Source organism: Mixophyes fleayi, chromosome 10 (assembly GCF_038048845.1).
Source record: "Mixophyes fleayi isolate aMixFle1 chromosome 10, aMixFle1.hap1, whole genome shotgun sequence".
NCBI classification, from domain to species: domain Eukaryota; kingdom Metazoa; phylum Chordata; class Amphibia; order Anura; family Limnodynastidae; genus Mixophyes; species Mixophyes fleayi.
Genome location: NC_134411.1, coordinates 7,492,407 through 7,515,526, shown reverse-complemented (window position 1 = coordinate 7,515,526; position 23,120 = coordinate 7,492,407). Strand labels below are relative to the sequence as shown.

Here is a 23,120-nt window from a genome sequence, read left to right as displayed (position 1 = left end):
AAATCTTGTACACGTTCTGCACTGGACAATTCAAACCTACTGGCACTGTATCTGCGGTCAGCAGGAAGGGGTGCAGCAGACATAGTGGGACTTCTCACTCCTGTCAAGCCTGTCATTTTTTCCCCTAACACTGTAAAATAGGCCCTCTGGATCATGTGAACACCCGAGCTAGGCGAGTAATTTTGATTGGACTGGGTTTTACATATGATATTCCACTGAATTATCCTTCAAAATATAAGGCCATTGTGGTTAACTAACTGTAAGTCCTGCACACACTCTCTCATACCTTCAGATGTAAGCTAGGTCATATTGTGTGCACCCCCAAAATCCCAGGTTTTACCACATACTTGGAAATCAACAATATTTTTATAGAATGGTATCATAGATGTGCATTTTAATCAATGTATGTTCATTAGTGATCTTTTAGAACTTACTAATGTTTAATTTTTAGTCTCACTTCCGCTTAGAATAGTGATCCCATTACATCAGAGATAAAGTGATTGCACTATTTCATTTAAATCCAGTGTACAAAGTTTACAAGTTACAAAAAAAGTGCAATCCTTGATCACTGTGTTCATATATAGTGAACCGTTCTTCTTTTGAAGATGTTTGCAGATGAGTGTAAGAACCAAAATCAGAACCAAAAAGACACATGGGAATATTGCAAAATAGTCACTAAAAAAACATTTGTACACATTAAGTCATACTTCTCGTTTATGTTAATTTTGTTGGATTTCCATTTACAAATCTGAGTGTTCCACTATGCAGAGAAAATAATTATTGTTAAATTAAACTGAGAAATAAAGAATATGTATGTTGTACACAACACCTGTACTAGGTTTCAGGCTTAGCAGCCCATTCAGGCTGTAGAAGTGGCAGAGTGTTGCTTTTGTCATTTCTAAAAGGCACATGGACCCCTTAGCCAATGTACCAGCTCTTATATCCATAAGTCCAGTCTCTCCTGTAGACAACAAAACACACCATTGTCATCACAAGTGGACCAACTTATTCCTGTTTTTCATAGCGCCAATACTGTAGGGGCTTGGAGTAAATGATGGCAACAGGTTCCTGACCATTCGATTATATAAATGAGCCCATCAAATTACTTCTCCACCTGGTACAACTGGAATTCTTAGACCTTATAGGACATTGCAATGGGGACACAGTTCAATCGTTTCTTTCCCCCTGGAATGGTTTAGTAATCTACTCCTGCCCAATTCGAATATTAGGGTTGAATAGCGGGTCAAGATTTGGGTCGTTGTCAGCTGACGCTCTGCCCCACTTTGACATGAGTAAAATGAGAGTTAGAAAACCCAGGATACCAATGATTAGGATAATCAGGAACCGTTGCATACTTGAAGCTGGCCGAGATTTTGAGCCTGTGCGGTTGCTGTAATGAAACAGAACATAATTTAATTTTCTTTCAGGTCAAAAGGGATGAGGGCAGAAAAATGTCACTTTATGGGGCATATTCAATTGTCCGGGGGATTGCCGAAAATCCCGCGGTCTGCGCAGGATTACCGTTATTACGGTAATCCTGCGCGGAAAAAACGTTAATACGGTAATTTACTCGCTGGATTTCAGCTCGCAGCTCAGGGAGCTGTGAGCTGAAATCCAGCGAGAGATTACCGTATTAACGGTAATAGTTTTTCCACGCTCGATCCTGTGGACAATTGAATACCCCCCTATATATGTATTTTGTAAGTGTGTGTCCTGATTCTCTCTCACGCCTCCCCGTTTCTCTTTATTCTGCACCCCTCTACCCCATAGCTTGTCTTTCCGCTGCAGCGTTCTTACCCCGGAAGAGGCTCCACTCTTCTGAAAAGCAGAGCTGTGGCTTCCCCCTTAAGCATTGTGGATTTAATGATGTTGCAACACCTAAAGGGACAGCCACGTATCTGCATTATCTTTATAACAGTGGGTATTACCATAATACCAGCTGTAACCTACCAATGAAGCCACTGGGGTCAGTAAGCACCTCCAAAGCCAGGCCTGCTGACATGCAATATTTTGCAATTAACTCAAAATAACTAAATACCCTTTAAGTCTAGCCTATTAGCGGTTAAGAATTTTACAGGTGGGAAGGTGAACTTTAACATTAAGAACTAACACTAGTGTAAACTAGATATATAGTATAACGTTGCAAAATTAAGAGAAAAAAAACAAAAACAGACATTATCTATGCAGAGGCAAAAAAAAGAAAAAATGTAATTATTCCAGAACCAGGATGGTAACATATTATACATATAGCACAGAACTAACCGGAGTATCCTTGCCAACCAACTCAAAGTGGGTCTCCTCCTGTACTTGTCATCATCAAAGTCAATTAACGTGTCTTGGGAGCCGCCAACATCTCGAGTGTCATACACTTTCCTAGGGGTTGAGGCTACAAAGGAGTACAATCAGTGTTCCACACTTTAGAATCTTCTACTTTCCCCATCTTTCACTATTGCCCAGCCTCACCTGCATTCATGGTAACACTTTCAGCATCTGTATCTCCAATGAGCACAGCATGGTCGTGTGACATGCCTCCAGACATCCCATGCTGTGCTGTAGAGGTGGGTACAGAGGGGTACAGATACCCCGTCTGCTGCAGTACTTCTGGGCTTTCGGACAAGTTATCAGAGGAGGCTGAGAAGGAACCAAAGCAAAATGTATAAACATGCACACACAAATATACACATTGGCGCAGAACTGTGACAACATGATTCAATATATAAGTGATGAAACTCACAATTAACAACTGTCCATTCCCTGTAATCTGTGACATCATGTTGTGTGACTGCATCTACAGGCCCCACTTCTTCAATCTAAGCAGAAAACAAAGCAAAACAATGAAATAGCAATAATTACATACTTGCAAAGTACCCAAGAAAATAACTACTGAATGAAATGAAAAACAAGTTCAGATAAAATAACACAAAGCAATATAGGAGAAAAATATAGTTTAGCAGGATACATGTAAATGATGAAGTCAGAAATTATGTTGAGAAAAAGTAAAATGAAGAAAGAATTAAAAACTGAGAGCAAGAATTAGGAACATAATGATTAAATCAAAGAATATTAATACTTTAATCATCGAAAGACAAAAAATGGCTCATGTACATAGGCCCCATCAGTGTATTCTTAACAGAGACTCACCAAAGGGAGGCCTAGCCCAGCGCGTGCCCAGTTGACAGTAGAGAGTTTCTCCCGTAGGGTAGAAGCTACAGGGCTGACCAGATTGCTGGGGGGAAAGATGGGTCCCTGGCAGCTTGGGCATTGGTACCCAGCAGGTGCTGTGTTTGGTGGTAGCTGTGAGGCCAAGTCATTCAAACAGGACCAGTGGAATAGATCTAATGCAAGATAATAAAGAGAGAGGTGGTTTCAATTCCCATTAATAAATGTCACAAGTGCCGTACTGTGTGGCAGCCCTGTAAGATTTATAACTTGATCAAGAGGTGCCCAAGAAACGCCAAGCTACCCCACTCTTTCTTTCTGACATAGAGATACAAAATGTCATACCATAACACACAAGGCGAGCAGTCTCATTAGAAGACAACAGTGTGTTACACAGACGGCAGTTTGGATTGTAATCACTGTCCTGAAGCCACTGCAGGTATGACTGAACGATACACTGAAACAGAAAGAATACCGATATATACAAATGAGAAGAATAACAGAAAGGTAGAAGAGCAAGTTAAAATGAAAAAAAATAAAATCACTTTAAATCATCAAAGACCCCCTACAATATCACCTAACAGAAGTTGGCACCATTAATTCTCACCTTGGCGTGATTGGCTACCAGACAATGTTCACACACATTAACACGATGTTCGAAGCAGAATAGATTTGTAACTTTTCTCTTAGGACACTTGCAGAGGCCCATGATGGCAAAGACACCTGCTGAAGAAATAGGCCACACACAAAATTAGGAATACATAAAAGATTAGTTTACATATGCACATAGAGGGGTAATAACTCGATCATGCTATGCAATATGAGATTTTTGGCAGCTGTGAATACACTTGAGATGAGCAACACGTCTTCACAAGTAGTCCTGCTGGTTCATTCAGTCTGGCAATGAATATATTAGACCTTTTCAAAACTTCAGGATCGATGCTGCTTTCCCAAAGAATACAAAGCATCCATGAATTAAATCTTTATTTCATGAAACTAACCCACCTTGAGAAACTTACAAATGGAAACTAATACAGTTAAACTGAAAATATACAGGGAAAGGACCAGCTGTTTTAATACATTACGGGGCTTAATCAAACAGTGTGACAAATAAGAGACATGATTCATGTTAGACACATACAAAGCTTATATATGCATAATGCATTACTTTAGTGTAACTTTTATTTTTAGTTCACACACAAACAGGAAGTGGACAAAAAACTGGAAACACCTGATATTGAAGGGAAGGGAGAACACACAGATGTGGCCTGAGCATTTAATAAGCAAACATCATCCCAGCATGATCAGGGTCATGTAGAGAAATGCTGGACTGTATAGCTTTCCTATTATTATGGCTAGCATGGCTCTAAGTGGACCGTTTGGCAGGAGCTTCAGTGACCAAGACAGCACAACTTGCTAGTGTTTCATGAACAATTCTGTCTAAGATAATGTCAGCATGGAACGCTGAGGAAATAACATTATAAACTAAGGTCAACAGTGGGCAGCAGCGCATATTCAAGGATTGTTATATCTGTGCGTTAATTCGAAGAGCAAGGCAAAACACATGGGCAACTGCAGATAAACAGACTGCAAATTTCAACTTGTGGCGCGAGCAGCCACTATAAAAGTGTTGCTAACCTGTGACACTCCAGGGGGTAAATGTATTAAAGTCCGTTTTTTTCAACTCGCCGGAAATCGGCGAGTTGACAGCTAAAATTTAAAGTTTGCCTTTACAAGCCAGCGCCGCTTTAAACTTTGGCTGTCAACGCGCCGATTTTCGGCGAGTTGAAAAAAACGGACTTTAATACATTTACCCCCAGGTGTTGTGAAACTACAAGCCCCAGCATACCCTTCCAGCAATAAGCTGCTATATATTGGCAAAGCATGCTGGGACTTGTAGTTTCACAACACCTGGAGTGTCAAAGGTTAGCCAACACTGCACTATAAACAAAAAACAATCTGATAATACTATAGAGTAGAATATCATAATCATGTTGCATTACATAAACTGTTCATCACATCTGGCAATGGACATTTGCGAGTTCAGAGGTGTAAAGAGCACAGGCAATGGACTGTCAAACAGTGGAGGTGATATGGTCAGATGAATCATCCATCACCATGTTCTCTACAAACAGACCAGTGCATTTGGCACCAACCTCAAAAACGCTACGGTTCCGAGTGCCTGTTTCCAATAGTGAATGTGGTTCTGCAATGGTGTAGGGCACATTACACTTGGTATTGTGTGGGTGTAGTCATTTCATTGGAAGGCAAAGTCAATGCTAATTACTACTTCAGGATACTGAGTGATACTCTTCACCCATGTTGTAGCATTTATTTCATGGCGGGGAAGGGGGTTTTTCTGGAACGATGCCTGAGACAGTGTTTTCACCACCATTAACCAGACATTAGTCGGGTGTATTTGTTGTGGAAGAAAAGTGCTGCATCCTTTCCAGACATTGGTAGATTCATGGTGCCATGGTACATACAAGCTGTAGTGACAAAACATGAAGGCCCAATTCCCTATTAAATGACTTTACATCAGTGTTTCCGTTGTTTTGTCCACTACATGTAGCATGTGTGTGTGTGTGTGTGTGTTGTACATTTCTGTGTAGTGTTTAAAAATATATATTTTGATATATCTGTTCCTATATTAGGGTTAGAATAGGCAAAGACTATAGACAAAACAATGAAGTTGCTTGCTGGCAGGCCTCTAGGTCATCAATATGTATAAAAATAAAGATCAAATATATAAGTTAAATATATATTGTCTCCGCAGTAAATGCAACATAGCAAAACGGTATTTCCTACATTATTCTCAACCATAGTCAAACTTAGCAGTGAAAGGAGAGTTATCAGCTTTTAAATCAACTAGTCAGACCAATAATTACTGAACATAAATTAAGCATGGGAAAATAGTTGTCAGCATTAAATTCAATAGGAATTTGGGCCAAGGGTGTAGTTATATGTATAAGGTAAGTATGGGAGGTTTGTCAAGACTAGTAGGAAGCTTCAACATAACGTTCAGAACCATAAATGTTTCCAACGTCACATATGACATGGCATACTGATTGATAATATCCTCGGTGTCCATTCCGTCAATGTTAGTATAATTTATGATTCTTGTAAATGATCCCGTATTTATGTCTTACTTCTTCAATTCTAAACTTAATAGATAAGAGGAAAAACTCAAACTGAGTAATGTTCAAATGTAGTAAAATTGAGCTCACCACTGTATTTATCCTGCTGTTTTGCAGTCAACAGTTTCTCCAGGAAATTATATCACAAGACTGGGTTTTATTCTACAGTCAATGGGGAAGGCTTATTGCATGTAACAAATCATATAAAACAAGACTCAACATCATGATGCTTGCAGGAAAAAAATGCATATTCTTCCATGAGACATATATGTTTAGTGCCTTGTTGTAAAATATTCAAAACTGTTCCGCAGAAGAGTCAATTCATTCCACATTTGGCCATAAAATGCTGTGCGTTTCACCTGTGGAATTTGTCTTTAAGTCCTAACCCAACCAGGTGACTGCCATTCTCCCAGCTCTATTCATAGACTATAAAGTCCACAAAATGCTGATTTATAAATACAATGCAAAATGCCACTCCATTACATAAAGAAGTGAAAGCAAAACTCGAAATCTCTCTCATTGGCACCTCTGCTGAATAGCTTTTTCCTCTGCAAAAATTGATATGTGGAAAATTTCACTGCAATTTTGCCCATCTCTACTTCCTGTGTAAATGGAGGTCAATCTATATAGCAAGTAAACACAAGGGATCAATAAGGCTGAATCGGAAACAGGGGCTAGCTAGGCCGGTCCCATAGTGTGTTCCCTTGGGCTGGGTCCTTGGGCTACCTACATTATTTTCCTTTTAAAAGTTACTAATAGGCTGCTGAGCCAATCTAAAAAATTGGCAGACAGCCCCATGATTTGAAACATATAACATTGGGGTGGGCAGGAAATCCATTATCATGAGCAAAATGCAAAGTATCACTGAAAAACCTAAATACAGGCAAATTAAAATGTGAGGTGCAAGGAAATAATGTCAGCTGTAATGTAAACCAAAGGAGGCTGCTGCTGTGATAAGAACAACTATATTAATCACAGCAGCTTTAACAGTGGGCGAGCTACATCGATTACAAAAGATCCATCAGACAGAACAGGGGAATAGGCGTAATAATGTATGTATGGGCTATGTATGTATGTATGTATAAATAAATGATGATGATGATGTATGTATGTATGTATGTATGTATGTATGTATGTATGTATGGGCTATGTACATACCTTACACTGCCAGGGCCAATCACTCCTCTGTCTCTCTGGATTTACTCCTCTCTGTTTTTAGTTCCTACTATATGTTTATATTTTCTTATCCTCTCCCTATAAGTTATATCTATCTAGTCGGTTTACTCTCCTTGCATTTTCTCCCTGTATGACTCCAGCTTGCCACGTCTCTTCCGGGTGACACTGACAGCCTCGGTCTCACCGCGCAGCGTCCACAGCGTCACTTCCGCCACACACATCATGCCGATGGATGGCATCACCCCACGTCACTTCCTCTTCCGGAAACAGCGAGCGCGGGACGTTTGAACGACTTCTTTCGATGGTATCGGCGGGGGATTAGCTGGCAGTGCTTCGGCGAGGCAGATTATTTAATACGAGATGTGCGGCGCTGTCATGGGCCCCTACGCTGGTCCTTAGGGAGACATTTCATCACTGGAGATATTTTCAGTGGTATTATCAGGTTATGTAACGTTATATATTGTGTGGTCGCGGAATCTGCGTCTGTTGTGCGATATAAGAGATCGTTAGACCACATCGCAGCGTGGTACAGTCACTGTGCACAGGGAGGTCCTGGTGAGGGCTGGTTCTTCTGGTTCTGGAGAGCGGAGACCAGCTGTCATGTCAGATCGGAAGAAGAGGGGCAGCAGAGGCACAGTCACCTGGAGAAAGGAGGGTGAGTGCTGACAGTGGTCTTTTTTTTAAAGGACAAATATGCCAGTTTCCAGTTTTTATTTAGGATATAAACATCTTTATCTTTAGTCTGTAAAGTATTTTTCCATCCTCTTCAGACAGGATCGTTTCCTACTTCCATTGAAAGTGTTTCCACTTGCAAATCCCAGATTTTCTGGTGTCAAACAGATTTTTCCTGAAATTTTCTAGTCAAAATGTCTAAATTCCTGGTAAATGTCCCTATCGAAAAAAAATGTACATAAAATGCTGTTGTGCATACCACAGCATAAAAACTAGGTTCTCTGTTTTATTTGTTTTTCTAGTCTAATTAAACTAGAATGACTTCTGCATGGACTCTGTCTTGTGGTTCATAAAAACCTTGTACTATAAGATTAGAATGTTTGAAGACAAAAGCACCTCTAATCCACTGATAGGAACACAATTAGTTAAGCAATATGAATTCTGTTGTCATTTATTAAAAAGCATGAATACACAAACAGATTCCATTCATAGTTTACTTAGACTTAGTTTTATCATTTTTAGTTACATTTTAAAATATATCTTGGATTAGTGTGATAATGTGAGGAAAAGGAGGGTGCACATGAAAATAAAAATACATTACATAACCCTAACTGACCGGATATTATTTTTTGTTCATTTCTATCTCAAAAATAAAGTTCAAAATAAACTTTGAGTTAGATTAGATCTTGTTCATTGTATAGTTCATTTAACATTATTTATTCACATTCACTAAATATGTGGCATAAAAATGTGTGATATTCTAGTTTTCGTTTAATTGTATTGCATATTTTACATATATAGTATATTCAGTCTGCAATATATCTCATGGGAGAATTATGTAATAAAATCACATTAGCTCAAATGATTTTGTATGTAAATCATGACATATATATTTAATGACTTCAAAAGGCAACCAAGACGTTTCTCTTTGTTTTGCAGGACTCCCTTCACCACTAGCCAGGAGATCCCCGAGAAATTCTGCTTCCTTAAACATGTCTGCTGACAGTCCGGTATGTCAAAATGATTATTGTGTTTTCAGCCAATGTCCATGAAAATGATATCCATAAGGCAGGAACGCATGTTTGTTTCTTCTTTGTAGATTCTCTCAGCTGACTGCTTTTGTTTTCAAATGTTTTGAGTTTTAATCTGCTTAATCTACCTTTTGAGTAGAGCTACCAAAATACATAAAACTAAGCTTCTTCAAACTGGTGTATCCTTTCTGAGTGACACCCTGTTTGTTAATATTGTTTCTAGAATGCTACACTAATAATGTGATTGCCTGGAATACAAATGCAGCTCCCCCCCCCCCCAATCACACTTGCATCTATCTGTTGCTCTGGGCTTCTTCCGGCTAACTTAGTGTCTCTTATCCATGGGCTCTGTGGGTTTGAAAGGATCAAAAATAGCCCTTGCACATGCAGGTTTGAAAACACGTTTAATTGCTGATGACACATGCATAAAGTACAGTTCACATCACAGACTATCTTGGTAAAGTTAATTCCTTTATTTAACAATCAGATTTCATTTGAGCATTGTGATATTAAAATTGGTAAAGTGTAGCTGCCAGATATCTACCCTGTTTTTCAAACAAATGACAAACACCTTTATTAGCCTCCACAAACCTATCATGTCATTGGAGTGAACGGTCACTGAGCACAGTATTCTTTACAGGTATTGAAAACTGCTCCTAATATTATTTTTTTTTTTTTTGTACACATTTGTAGTTATTGATGTTTTAATCTTCATTTCAGATGCCTGTACCTGTCATGAAACGAGCAGTCACAGCTAAGAAAATAATGCCTAGGAAAACACTGGTAAATATAATCTCCTTCTTGGGTGTTTGCTGACATAATCTCCCTGGTCCCGCCAACAGTGGTCTTTAAATGTTGGTGTCATCGATCACACTGATGACCTTTATCCACCTGTATACACAATGCAAGTGATCTTTGAGCTGTCTTGGTAGACACCATGTCCGTGCCATCTGGTTTTCCTGTTCCCTCCTGTAGCCATGTTTTTGAAGGTCCCGAAAAAAGGCGGAGAGAAGATATTCCGGTCATTCTGGTGGCTCCAGCTCTGGCACACTGACCTGCTAAGTCCAGGACCGTTTTTTTCATCACGATTTAGAATGTTTGGGTTTGTCTAAGCGTTTGGTACAAACGATGCTTCGGGCTCGGAAGCCAGATTCGGACAAAAGTTATCATAGGGTCTGGAGGATGTATATTGCTTGAGAGGAAAGGAAGGTGGATTTAACATAAGTGTATATAAAATCCTATTTTTGCCTTTTTATATTAATATTCCACATGTAAATAGCATCTTCATCTTTACAGATTATCCAGAAACCGGAGTATGAGTTGCTCTAAATTGTTGTCATTGACTCAATAGCTTATTATATATTCCTGTGTCCTAGTTTACTTATTTAAGGGTATATTGAGCAGAATATATTACAGATCGCCTTAATGGGTTTTAAGCCTTGTTTTCTGTAAATACCAAAACCAGCTTTTAATGTGGGTCCTTGACAGTAAAGGTGAGGACGTGTTCAGTGCAATAGAGGATGGCATCTGATGACCATGGAACTGTTTTCTACATACAATGGAGGCTGAATCAGTATGCAGCCTATAATTTTGCTTGGAACCTGTGACATAAGACACCACCTAATATTCAAAATTTGCCAGTTTCTAGTAAATTGATAGGCAGCATGTGTCCTCTGATCTCCTTTTAAGGTTGATGGTGTTTCTCTCTCCTCTGTTCCCCACGCACGCATCCTGTCGGTCATAATTGATTCTGCCCTCATTTTCTATCCCATTCCTGCCCGCACCCCACCACCGGAAATCCATGCTAAACGTGACTAATCTCTCTCTCCCAATGTTTCTATTCTGCTATGTCTCTCTACAAGACCATTCATTGGCCTCTATTGCCTCCTACATCTCCTACTTTGTCAAGAAATGCTCCGTTACACACCCACTATGTTTTGTCCATGACCTTCGCCTCTCCTCGTCACCTATCATCACCTCTCAGGACTTTGCGCACATGGCTCCCCACATTTGGAACTCTGCCTTGTCCAATTAGACTTGTCCCCAACCTCAAACACTTTGAGGTTGGGGACAACTCTAACACTAAACACTTTTAAACACTCACTCAAAACTTACCTTTTCATGCTTGCCTACCTGGCCCCATCCTAGGACAATTCCTCCTCATACTTTCCCACTAACGCCTCCATTTACTTCCCTAATCCTCTTAATGTTATCTCTCACAAGTTTAGCCCTCTCTACCTTCTATCTCCTCATTCTTTGTCATGTTTCCTTTGTTCTACTTGTGTCTTATGTACTTGCTTTCTCTATAGTCTCTCGTATTGATTCTTACTGATTCTATTGTTTCTCTTGTTCCTTACTAATGTTTTTTTTGTCCTACTTATTTTTTGTTGTGCAACGCTCAAAAATTTTGTGGTGCAATGAAAATAAAGATAATGATCCAGGAAATGTAATGAGCTTTATTTTTTTTTCCAGGCTGCACTTGCCTCTGCTGAATCTCAACCTACGCGTTCATCTGCTGTAACTCGGCCTTCTAGTTCCTCTGCTGTAACTCAGCCTACTAGTTCTTCTGCTGTAACTCAGTCCAGCACTACCTTAGCTGCACCTAAATCTACACCCAAAGTAAGGATTTCAAAGTGTATGACAGAGTTTCTTCTAATTACGGTTTGATTGAGTAACAGTTTTGTTTTCATGTGTAAAATATAGGCTACAGCGCTGTGCTACCAGTTCTTTTCAAGTGCTACTTGTGACCTTCTTAGTTTTGGAGCTCACTTATTTCACATGTTTTTGCAGTATGGCTTGGGGATAGAGCAATATCAAGGCTTGCTTGTTTACATGCATGCAAATATGTGTCTACAAATATGTTGGTGAAAATATAGCAAAATCCCTGTAATGAGTATATTACCAAATCCTGTCAACTATTGCAAAGAAGCAATTTCTTTTTATATAGCTTAAGCCAAGATTAAAGTCCAGCTTCTTAGGAATCCATTGAGATCTCGGTTACACTACGCGTAGCACGAGTGCCGGGCAGCTCGTCACAGTGAGGAGTGGGTTCCTGGTGCCAGGCCGCAGGGTATTTTTTCAGGGGGGAAGGGTGAATATGACAAACCTGGGGGAGGGGAATTGGCGTGTCAGTTGGGGTGTCAATCTTCAGGGGAGAGGGGGAGAGCACCTGTATAAAAGAGAGCGTGCGCTTGCCAGCAGTTCACTTGCTGGTAAACCTTAAAGATAGTGCTGCTTACTTTGGGGGTCTTTTGTGTATAGCCAACATTTGTGCAGTATCTGGGTACAGGATTTTCTACTCTAAAACAAATTAAACCCTGTTTATTCAGTGTGCTCTGCTTCATGCAATTCCTTAATCTGATGCTATTTTCATTAGAGGAACCGGATCCTACAGACTTTGATTATGAAAAAGCTGCAGACGACTGGGCCTCTAAGAAGAAAATAAGAATTAATATATAAATTGTTAATCTAGAGGTTAAATCAATATAAGGTCAGAACTTCAACATTTAGTTTGTGCAAAGCCACCCATCCGGCTACTTTTTGATGCCACATGGCTGGTAAAATTTTCTGGGGAGAACACTGACAAAATTTGTATATAAATTGAGTTGTAAAACATCTGTTCACAAAATAGTTAATTGATTAGTAACTTTGACTTTGTTTTAATAATTGTATCTTTTTCCATTTTAGGTTCCAAATGTTACAGCAGTTCTAAGAAGAAGCTCAAGAGTGAGTTAAATTATACAGATGTTACATGGAAATTGTCTCATGCTGCTTTTATATTTTTATTTGACTAATTGATTATCTAGATATAATTAGATAATGTAGATGCATTTTGAGCGTTCTGTTAAAGGACATGTAATCTTAAAATACAACTTATGTGAAAGCACTGAACATGGATCACAACAGAAGTTACCTTTACTGTACTTGCTTTTTTTAGTTAGTGTTACTGCTAAGGTAATTATAATAGGCAAATAGATGTCAAATATTGATGCAATAAGAATTATTAGGACATCAGGAAAGAATAGGAAATCATCTGTCCGTATCCTGGGTAGATTAGAATTATGCCCATTAGAGCAATTTAGAATGTCTATCCAGTGGCTGATAAACAATTCTCTCTAAAGGTGTGGTTATAGTTAATCCGTGTAGTGTTTATAAAATAATCAGTAGGACTGTTGGAAAGTGGTTACTAAAAATGCGGAACAATTTAGGAAAATACTATTTTATTAAATATTGCCATAAAAGACTGGACAAACTAGATGTAAAGCTGGATATCTTAACACAGAAATGTGTATAACGTTAATGTTTGGATCTGAAAATATGTGATTGAAACAAAATCTGTATTTTTAAGTTTAGCTGCTGACACATACTGTGCTCGAAGGTTTTTTTTTTAGGCATTTAGTGTTAGAACCTTTTATACCTTCTGAAGTTCACCTGTGCTGAAAAGGCTCTTAGAAATCCTTTTCTCTGAATCCGTTGTGGGGATAAAGGCAGTACCATCTCTATACCCTCATCCTGCAGGATTTCAGTTATTCTTGCAACCAAGCTCACACAGGAGAAAGATAAATTAGAATGGAAAGAAACACCATGATCTGTAGGGGGAGAAAATAACCTTTAAACTTTTCAACAAGAAAAATAAAATAAAAACGACAACAAGAGTGTAATTAGGATGGGTGTGCATCCCCGAATTAGGGGGAAAGAAGGAATTAACGTAAGTATAAAAATACTATTTTTTTTTCTCTCGTCCTAATGGGTGCCAATGGATCATGGTGACATCCCAAAGCTGCCCCTTTTGGGGGGATGGTGTTAACACTCAGTCTGTAGCTTTCGTAAAAATGTGCGCAAAGGAGCAAGTGGCACAGCGCTGCCCATGAAGTGTTCACTGATCCGGTAGAAGGACTGCACAGGTTGCGGCCCTCCAGCTATTTCACATTGCCTATCACAAGGTTGAAGAAGAGAACGATTATGATAAAAGTGCAGAAGCTGCCTAACAAAACATCACCGTATCCTCTGGACATTAAAAAAAAATTCCTTCCCTGTAGCTTGGGCTCAGTGAGGAGTTAGGAGCAAACACTTGCTGAATATGGACGAAATGGTGATCTTTAATGTTGAAATCTATTTACTAAAAACTATTCTAGCACGTGAAAAATAATAGAAAACATTATTACCTAGTAATCCTGTGTATTTTCCCTCTTTGAGACTAATTGGATAACTGCAATCTTTCAGTTTCTAACATCTGTTCCGCATGTACAGCGCTTCATTTTTAGTGAAGTGTAGTTGTATAAACACTTTTTTTTCTTTTTTAATCTTATCTTCAGGTTTCACCAAACTCCGAAAAAGAGAATGCAGCACTTGAGAAGTCCAAAGTTGATGCTAAAGGAGTGACTGACCAGTGCACAGCCTCCAAAATAGACATCCTGTCTCCTATTCCGCTGAACATCCCTCAGTCACCTACCTTCGATGACCAAGAAAAGGTGATGTCTCAGAAAGTGCGGCGTTCCTATAGCCGGTTAGAAATGTCCCTGAATGGGAGCTCACTGCTATACAGTCCTACCAGAAATACTGATTCATCAGATACCTCAACCCCAAATCTTGTTCCAAAAGCAGGCCGGAGGTCACTCTTTGGATTTGATAAACTTCTGAGCTCTGAAACTGCAGAAGAGAAAATGTGGACAAAAAAAAGTGTTGAAAATGGACAAACCAATAATGAAAGCACAAGTGGAACATCAATAAAACTCTCAGTGGAAGAACCAGATCTCAATATTCCTGGAGTCACACTGGTCAAACAGAAGAGGAGGAAACTTAAGGTTCTACAGATCAAGGTAGGAATATTGAGGGGATCCTTTATATTAACCAATTTTGAGATGTATATCTACATAGGTATTACTATATTGTACGAGATAATGCACCTCCTACTGTCATCAAGCAGTTCTGTGACCATATAAATGCCCAGGGCTGCAGGCTGAGTGCATGGTAGTTCTAAGCAACAACCACCTTACGAATCTGCCCTATAGAGCGCATTTTTTTTCTCTCCTTGTATAAAAAAAGGTTTTAAGGTTTTTTTTAAATGAAATGATGACCCAGCAACACTGTTTATACAGATCTTGTACATATTTTACCAGGAGCTCAGTATTTGTAAGTATATATAATGTGTGAATGTATATCAGTGTGTGTATACACTATGGACAACGGTTTTCGGATGCTTGACCATTACACCAACAGGGACTGTAATGACATTGTATTCTAATACATATACTTAAATATGTAGTTGGTCCCCCTTTTGCAGCGGTAACAGCTTCCACTCTTTGAAGGCTTTCTACGAGATGTTGAAGTGTTTCTGTGGGAATTTGTGCCCATTCATTCTGTAGAGCATTTATGAGGTCAGGCACTGATGTTTGACAAAAAGGCCTGGCTCTCAATGTCCGTTCGATGGGGTTGAGGTCAGGGCTCTGTGCTGGGCCAGTCAAGTTCTTCCACAGCAAACTCATGAAACCGTGTCTTTGTAGTCCTTGCTTTGTGCACTGAAGCACAGTTATCTTGCAAGAGAAAAGGGTCTTCCCCAAACTCTTGACAAAAAGTTGAAAGCATAGCATTGTCCAAAATGACTTGGTATGCTGAAGCATTAAGATTGTCCTTCACTGGAGATAAGGGGCTTAGCCTAAACACTGAAAAACAGCCCCATACCATAAGGCAAAGGTGGCATCCTATCACAGGACCACGCTTGAAGTCACAGCTCTTCAGAACAACTCATTTTGTATCGCAAATGTTTGCAAGTGGAGACTGCATGGCTAGGTGCTTAATTTTATACACCTCTGGCAACAGGTCTGCTTGAAACACTTCAATTCAATAATTAACAGGTGTGGCCAAATACTTGTGTCCATATATTGTGTGTGTGTAAAATAGGTAGATTCCCCATTGTAATATACCTAATGCTCGGAAACCACAAGAGTAAACATGTTCTGACCTTTTTTGTATTCCTTGCTATACGCCACCAAGAACACTTTGTGGCTACAGGTTTGTAATCTACCTTTTTAAAACAACAAAATTAGGATTATATTTTTCTAATAAAATCAGCACATTTTGACTTATTTTACATAATTTTGGACAGAATGTAGATTGCATATGGCCAGACTAACAAGACGAACACTAGTTAAGAAAAGAGACCTCCTAGCACCTCAAATTACAGGTCACTTAACTTTATAACCCATGACTGGAGTGCACATTAGTTTTCTGAAGCAGATGTATAAAAAAAAAAATCCCATTAAATAAGTTTAGAGAATTTTATGTAACATGGATAGCCATGTTGTTGAATAGCTGATGTTTTTCTGAACGTGTGTGTGGTAAGCTCCTGATGTGAGTTCTCTGTACAGCGCTGCGGAATTAGTGGCAATATATAAATAGCTGCTGATGATGGCTAACCCTGTCCCATTAAGAGCCACCCCTGCGTTCTTTATTTTCTGTAGTGATGGATGGATGGCTCTTGTGGTGTCATCTGTGCCCTACAAAAGTACTTGCCAGTCCGCTGATAATTGTACTTTTCTCTTTCCTACCACTGGGGGACACTGCAAGAATTTTATGTACATCTATGTATGTGTGGAATAGGGTATATTTTCAGGGCAAATTGTTTTAACATTCCACTGCAGCTCTGCTAAAAGTAAGGTCTTCCTTTTCCCCTCAAATTTTTAGAACAGTGACCCAATGGAATCTGCTACAGGTCAAAAAGCTGATAGACTTGCTGAGATCTCCTTGTTTATGAATAACCCAATCCACTTTCTGTCTAGCTGTCAGTCACTAAAAATCACCATTGTATAAGTAAAGGCATACACCAAAGGATGGTAAAAAACTAAAATGGGGAAAGTCAGTCAGGAATGTTTTAATTCACAAAATTGATTTAAGTTGACCATATTACTGAGTAGGCATAAACACATACCCAAAAACATCATAGATGCAATATATGCCTGTTCCATTTTGCCAGTGTCCCTATGTGCCCCATTTCTACTTAACAGAGCACACCTAGGGGTAAATGTATCAAGCTGAGAGTTTTCCGGCGGGTTTGAAATACCAATCAGATTCTAGCTATCATTTATTTACTGCATTCTACAAAAAGACAGCTACAATCTGATTGGTTGCTATAGGCAACATCTCCACTTTTCAAACCCGCCGGCAAACTCTCAGCTTGATACATTTACCCCCTAGTTTCCAGACTTTGGAATAGCCACTGTAAGTGCTCTGTGTATCCTTTTGAATGTTATGGTGGAAAGAGTAAAATTGTCACTTAACAGTCCATCCTACTATTACTATAGAACCACCCTCTTTACTAATTCCTAACTTCTCATTTTTATACTGCTTGATTTAGCCTCATTTGTATGTTAAATAAATCATGAGTGAGGGGAAGGACATTGGGACTGTTACATATATTACGTGTGTGTGTGTGTGTTACATAGGTGGAAATATGCTTTCCCATATAAAGTGCAAAATGTGTTCCCACTAATAAGAGAGGCTGGTTTGTAGCACTTTTCAGGACATGTAATTATCCATTTTTGCGAAAAATGCTTTGTCCCAAAAAAACAGGGAATGCCCCCTTCCATGTGTTTAGACTACGCTTTGATCCTTATGTCATCATGTCCTTCATAATCTTATTTTGCATGTGGGTGCCTACCTCAGCATATTTGTAGGCCTAGCCCACATTCTGCTTGGATGGCTCAGCTCCTCCCATCACAAGATGCCGCCATTTGTGCATTTATGGAAAAAAGAGGTAACACAAAGCAGCATTGCACTGCCGGTCTGTACTTTCATAAATCACCTCAGAGTGCATATGGAGTGGGTTTAAAGTAATCCTTGAAAGGACTGCAAAATAAGAGATCCATGGCTCCAAAGTCTGGTGAAACCAATCGCAGGTATCTTCAGGAAATCTGACAACTAATTTGTTCATTTATCTAGCATGTGTCCTGTCCTTAAGCCCTAGTCTGGCACAGCTCTTTTTTAATACATGTATGCTGTATAATAACATGAGGTAATATAAGATACGATGATTGCTTTGCTCTTCTTCTACTTTCACAGAAATCTGACCTGGATGACTGGGCTGCCACCATGAATGCAGAATTTGAAGATGCAGAAAAATTTGATCTTCTAGTGGAGTGACAGCATTGAGAATTATACCACCCTAGACCAACTACTTGTAAATAGACTTACTAGATTAGCCCTTGGAGATGTCTAGATACCCAGTTGTTTCTGTTCTTTTATGTGTATGTTTGTTTGTGTTTTGTTTTAAAACAAAAAAAAAAGTGGTTGTTTTATATAGTGTGTAATTCTTCTCCTCTCATGTTTATGTGTAACAAAGAATGGTAGAGTGAGCTTCAAATAATGAGTTATATCTACATCATTCTTTAATGATAAAGATGGGGTTATCAGAGAGGAGAAAGGTTCTTAAATATATATTTAATGTTCAGGCTGTGTTTTTACTGCTCTTATAATTAAAACACAAGATAATTTATAAGAGCTAAATTTTGGCAATTTCACAGGTAACATTTTTTTTCTTTAGTTTAACAGGAAGCAAAAAAAAAAAATATTTTAACAAAATAATTGCTCTTAAAATATACACATCGTGGAATCAACATTTAAAATTGTTACTTTTATCTGACCAATTTACAAATTAAAGCATAGTTATCCAAAACTGAATTTTCAGTTTGTAGGGGGATTGAATTTAATGGAGAATATTACATTTCTCTGATTAGGCAAGTCACCTACAGTCTCCGGGCAGGCTGTCCTTGCGCCTGCCCATAGTTTGGTTTCTCCACTGCTAGGATGGTGATGAAGAAAAAAATAAAGTTGGTGTTGGCATGAGCAACGCTCTTAATATCTGCCACAGGCTAGGGCTGCTAGCTTCTGCCGAATCACAGGTATGGTGTTGGCTATGGGCAACACACCACCCCTGTAGTATTCAGACTCCCACAACTATGTCAGATGTCATGCATGCACCATTGTTAATAACTATTATGAATAACTGTTGTGAAAGCACTTTGAAATTGCCTTTATCATATAAGGATCTTTCAACTTCACCTTTCCTACATTGGGATTGTTTGTTCAATGTGTTTATTCATTGTATGAACTATTTCTCTGATTTTTCACCACATCCTGCTAAATTTAAACATGCTGGAAGGAAAACTAATTTATACCTGTGAACTTGGTTAATACATTGCATACTTTTCATACTTTAGTAAGCCTAGTCATACAAGATCTACCATGTGTGTATTGTACACAATACACATATAGTACACAATCTGTGAAAGCAATTCATTCTCTTTCCTTGATATCCATAGACTAACGAAACAGCTCTACATTGCAGTAGTGAGTCACAGCTCTGCTAATCAGAGTCTGAAATCGAAAACTAAAAAGCTTCCTTAAAGAAGAGCTGTCAGTTTTTAGTTATTACATAGTGCACTACTATAAGTAAAACAAACATATACTACCTTAGGTGGGGTGAAACCATAGTAAAACAGCATGACTTCTATGCAAATGCGGGGTCTTAATGCAAGTGCCCATATATTGCTCCATGCCTATCATTGGGTGACTGCTTGTGAGGCTTATTGTCTGAATAAAGATACATGACTGGGAGTAAGGTGGGCTGAATCTAAATGGAGGAGCAGGGAAAAATTTATGTAAATATATATTAAGTAAAAAAAACTGACATCCAGGATGTTATCTGAGCTTAAAGGGTATATCAGAAAGGTGGAGGAGTGGGGGGGAAGTCCTTTGTCCACCAGACAATTGGCAATAAGCTTATTTGGAAATGGCAGGTAACAAAGAAGAATAGCCTTGCGGATGATTATTCAGTTCAATGCCAAATGTAAATATACCGGCAAATTTATGGTATGGGAATGTTTACATATTTGTGGATGTTATTAGCTTTCATATAAGGCAATTACAAAGTCAGACATTGGTACTTGTTTAATAAAATGGTCCAAGTAGAACACATACTATTGTAAGCTTGAGCAACCGCTCCAGCTTAAAACAAGTGTTATGGTAACTGTTATAATGGATTTACTATATTATAAGCTGATGCACTTTTGTGCAGATAGTACACTTAGTGGTGAGTAATGGTGATATAAAGATTGGGGCACTATTAGCTTTCATTAGACAAGTTGGCAAGGGTTATATTGTGCATTATTGAAGCTTGAAGAGTACCATCTTTTATTAGTGTAACATGCACTATACCAATCAAAGCTAGCGACATCTGATTGGATACTACAGATTACAAACCAAGCTTTTAAATGTAATGATTTAACTGTCAAGTCTTAATAAAATGCCATAGCTGTTTTGTGTAGCTGAATGATTATTAATGAAATGGCTTACAAGCACAGTAAATAAATTGTCAAACATAAGTTCACTCAGTGTGGGGAGTTTTTTATATATATATATATATATTTTTCAATGTTATCAGTATCTCCTCTATAACTCAACTGGTGTTTTTGGCAAAGAGATTTATATAACTAACATTGCCTGCCACCGCTCACTCCTTTGTCTTGTCCAGGATTTCACCACGATGCCTTGCTGTGAAATCTTAGTCTCCCCATAACACCGCACCCCTGATCTGATGATCAGTAGGTACGTGCTTGCACAGTTGGCAGGGTGACTTCCTCTTTAATGGTTTTAACCCCTGCAGGACATGTGATGAAGATCTGTAGTGGTAAAATGAAAGCTGCACACTTTCCTACACAAATACAACTATAGAAATGTATAGCCATGTACCAATCTTTGGGGAAATCAATTTGTAAAGATGGTGGGTGGGAACACTAACCAGATCCTCCTACTTTTTTACCTGTCTCCCCTAGCCCTGATGGATTGCAACAATGCAGCATCTCATGAATCAACCCAGCCAGATTAGTCTATTTTCACTTCCGGGTTTGATGAACTGATTGGTAAAGAAGACATCCGTTCCCCTCTATTAAGCACTAACAGATATTTGGAGCCATCTTTCCGCTTTATATACCAAGCAGGATAATTTGTCGAATAGCCTGCACTTCAAAACTAATAAAGTTAGCGTTCCTGAGAAAGTTGAGGCATGTAATTATTTTGAGACTTTTTAAGGAAAATTGGCGCCTGTCACCTACTACCTGGAGGCAGATGTTTTATGGGCTGAGCCAATGTTCATAAGAGTATATTATTTCATGAGCAATTAGTGACATCACTGACTCAAATGCTGGATAACAGGATTTTCCTTTCAGATGTAATCAAATTACACTGGTTTCTATGTACACTGCAATGCTATTGTGTGGGACAACCCAGGAGAAATAGAGGAACAGTGCCCAAGTTACCCTCGCAGTAGGTCCATTTAATGGGACAACCCAAGAGAAATAGAGGAACAGTGCCCAAGTTACCCTCGCAGTAGGTCCATTTAATGGGACAACCCAGGAGAAATAGAGGAACAGTGCCCAAGTTACCCTCGCAGTAGGTCCATTTAATGGGACAACCCAGGAGAAATAGAGGAACAGTGCCCAAGTTACCCTCGCAGTAGGTCCATTTAATGGGACAACCCAGGAGAAATAGAGGAACAGTGCCCAAGTTACCCTCGCAGTAGGTCCATTTAATGGGACAACCCAGGAGAAATAGAGGAACAATGCCCAAGTTACCCTCGCAGTAGGTCCATTTAATTCTGCCCTTTGCAAAATAATTGCTTTGGATGGGCTAACATTAATTGGAGACAGCCTATCGAGAAGCACTGAGCTCACTTAGGTACTTGTACACTCATATGTTGAATGTTATTTTCCACTGTGGCCAAACAGAAAAAATGACATTTGAACTTGATTTTAAAAAGTCTACATGAAACATTTAAAACAAAATTCTGGAAAAAGTGAGCATGGCTGTGAATTCTTGGATTGTACAAGAAAATAGGCAAAAATAATAACTGCTAGATTAAAGACATCAAGACTATTGTGTGAAAGTAATAGAAGTGTAAGTGTATTTTACAGTATATTTGGTCATTATGACCACCTTCTAACTGAGCTCATCTTATACCTATGCTGTGTTCACAGGCTTTTGGTGAGCAATTCAAAACGTTTCTTATTAATGGGCACCTATACCATATATTTCCCCGTTGTACAAAACTGCTGTCAGTCAAATTTATATACACTTTAAAGTAAAAGAAAGAAACTGCAGAGGACTAATTTTCTCCAGGAACCCCCCTCCTGCACATAGCAGATCCTGAGGGGGTCTGACGCCTGCAATTTGGGAGTTAGAGATACCTCTCTAGAACCTCACTTTACTAGTGTAATGGCTGAGTGACCTGAGCCAAGTTTATATCTAATTGGCTAGCAGCTAATTAGGAGACCACAGCTGTGGTGATGGACAGATTTATTGTATTTGCATTGAATTTAGGGGCCAGTTTGTCGGCACAAACAGTACTCTTACACCCACAATAGTGTGTTTGCTTTATAAAACTTGCTGGGCTATGTTTGATATTACTAATACATATAATATAGATGATGGACTGAATACTGATAACAGACACTGGAGGGATTATACCCTCAGTTTTACTTTATTTGAGTCATGTGCAGACAAGTTCATGCAAAACAACTTTTTTGTTCTGTGTGGATAAATTTCTGTTGGAGACGATGAAGATTACTTACATTGCTAAGATGTGTAAATACTGTATGTGGAAAATCATAGCAACCATTTAAGGCTTAACTTGTATATGTCTAGTGCACATTAAACTATAACACCGAATATCTTAATGGGTGTTGTAGTTTTAGTTAAATTTGAACCTATGAGCAAAGTTAATAAATTACTGATTGGATATTACACATAGCTGGTAACCATGATTGGTATTCTGGTTCGTTCTGCATCCTCCCCCTTTACATTCAATTTAAAAAAAAAAGCATAGAAAGCCCTTGTATACAATTTGTACATAAATATAATCTTTCCTAATATCCTACATTACATAAATCATAAT

The 23,120-nt window shown here is 38.8% G+C and overlaps 2 protein-coding genes across 3 annotated transcripts; one reads left to right on the top strand and one right to left on the bottom strand.

The window, feature by feature from the left end:
- Positions 1-696: 696 nt before the first annotated feature.
- Positions 697-7,670, bottom strand: ZFPL1 (zinc finger protein like 1). Of its 2 annotated transcripts, none has more exons than XM_075187784.1 (8): positions 7,455-7,670; positions 3,767-3,885; positions 3,505-3,616; positions 3,142-3,335; positions 2,735-2,810; positions 2,464-2,631; positions 2,263-2,386; positions 697-1,390 (listed from the first exon to the last, which is right to left on the bottom strand). In XM_075187784.1, exons 2-8 carry the CDS (start codon positions 3,866-3,868, stop codon positions 1,204-1,206), a joined length of 963 nt encoding a protein of 320 aa, XP_075043885.1. In that variant the 5' UTR covers positions 3,869-3,885; positions 7,455-7,670; the 3' UTR covers positions 697-1,203. The 2 variants fall into 2 exon arrangements, with proteins under 2 accessions (XP_075043885.1, XP_075043886.1); XM_075187785.1 differs by having other exon boundaries at positions 3,767-3,882.
- Positions 7,671-7,708: 38 nt separating this feature from the next.
- On the top strand, positions 7,709-20,558 carry CDCA5 (cell division cycle associated 5). Its single transcript, XM_075187786.1, has 7 exons — positions 7,709-8,127; positions 9,084-9,154; positions 9,896-9,958; positions 11,648-11,794; positions 12,863-12,901; positions 14,491-14,994; positions 18,233-20,558. Exons 1-7 carry the CDS (start codon positions 8,073-8,075, stop codon positions 18,311-18,313), a joined length of 960 nt encoding a protein of 319 aa, XP_075043887.1. The 5' UTR covers positions 7,709-8,072; the 3' UTR covers positions 18,314-20,558.
- Positions 20,559-23,120: the final 2,562 nt, after the last annotated feature.

Excerpts from the sequence above, each read along its gene's own strand:
- CDCA5 (XM_075187786.1), top strand. The coding sequence starts at position 8,073 with ATGTCAGATCGGAAGAAGAGGGGCAGCAGAGGCACAGTCACCTGGAGA. Across the intron at positions 9,959-11,647 it reads TAATGCCTAGGAAAACACTG|GCTGCACTTGCCTCTGCTGA; the intron begins GTAAATATAATC and ends TTTTTTTTCCAG. Across the intron at positions 11,795-12,862 it reads CACCTAAATCTACACCCAAA|GTTCCAAATGTTACAGCAGT; the intron begins GTAAGGATTTCA and ends TTTCCATTTTAG.
- ZFPL1 (XM_075187784.1), bottom strand. The coding sequence starts at position 3,868 with ATGGGCCTCTGCAAGTGTCCTAAGAGAAAAGTTACAAATCTATTCTGC. Across the intron at positions 3,336-3,504 it reads TGCTCGCCTTGTGTGTTATG|ATCTATTCCACTGGTCCTGT; the intron begins GTATGACATTTT and ends ATCTTGCATTAG. Across the intron at positions 2,811-3,141 it reads CTGGGCTAGGCCTCCCTTTG|ATTGAAGAAGTGGGGCCTGT; the intron begins GTGAGTCTCTGT and ends TTTTCTGCTTAG.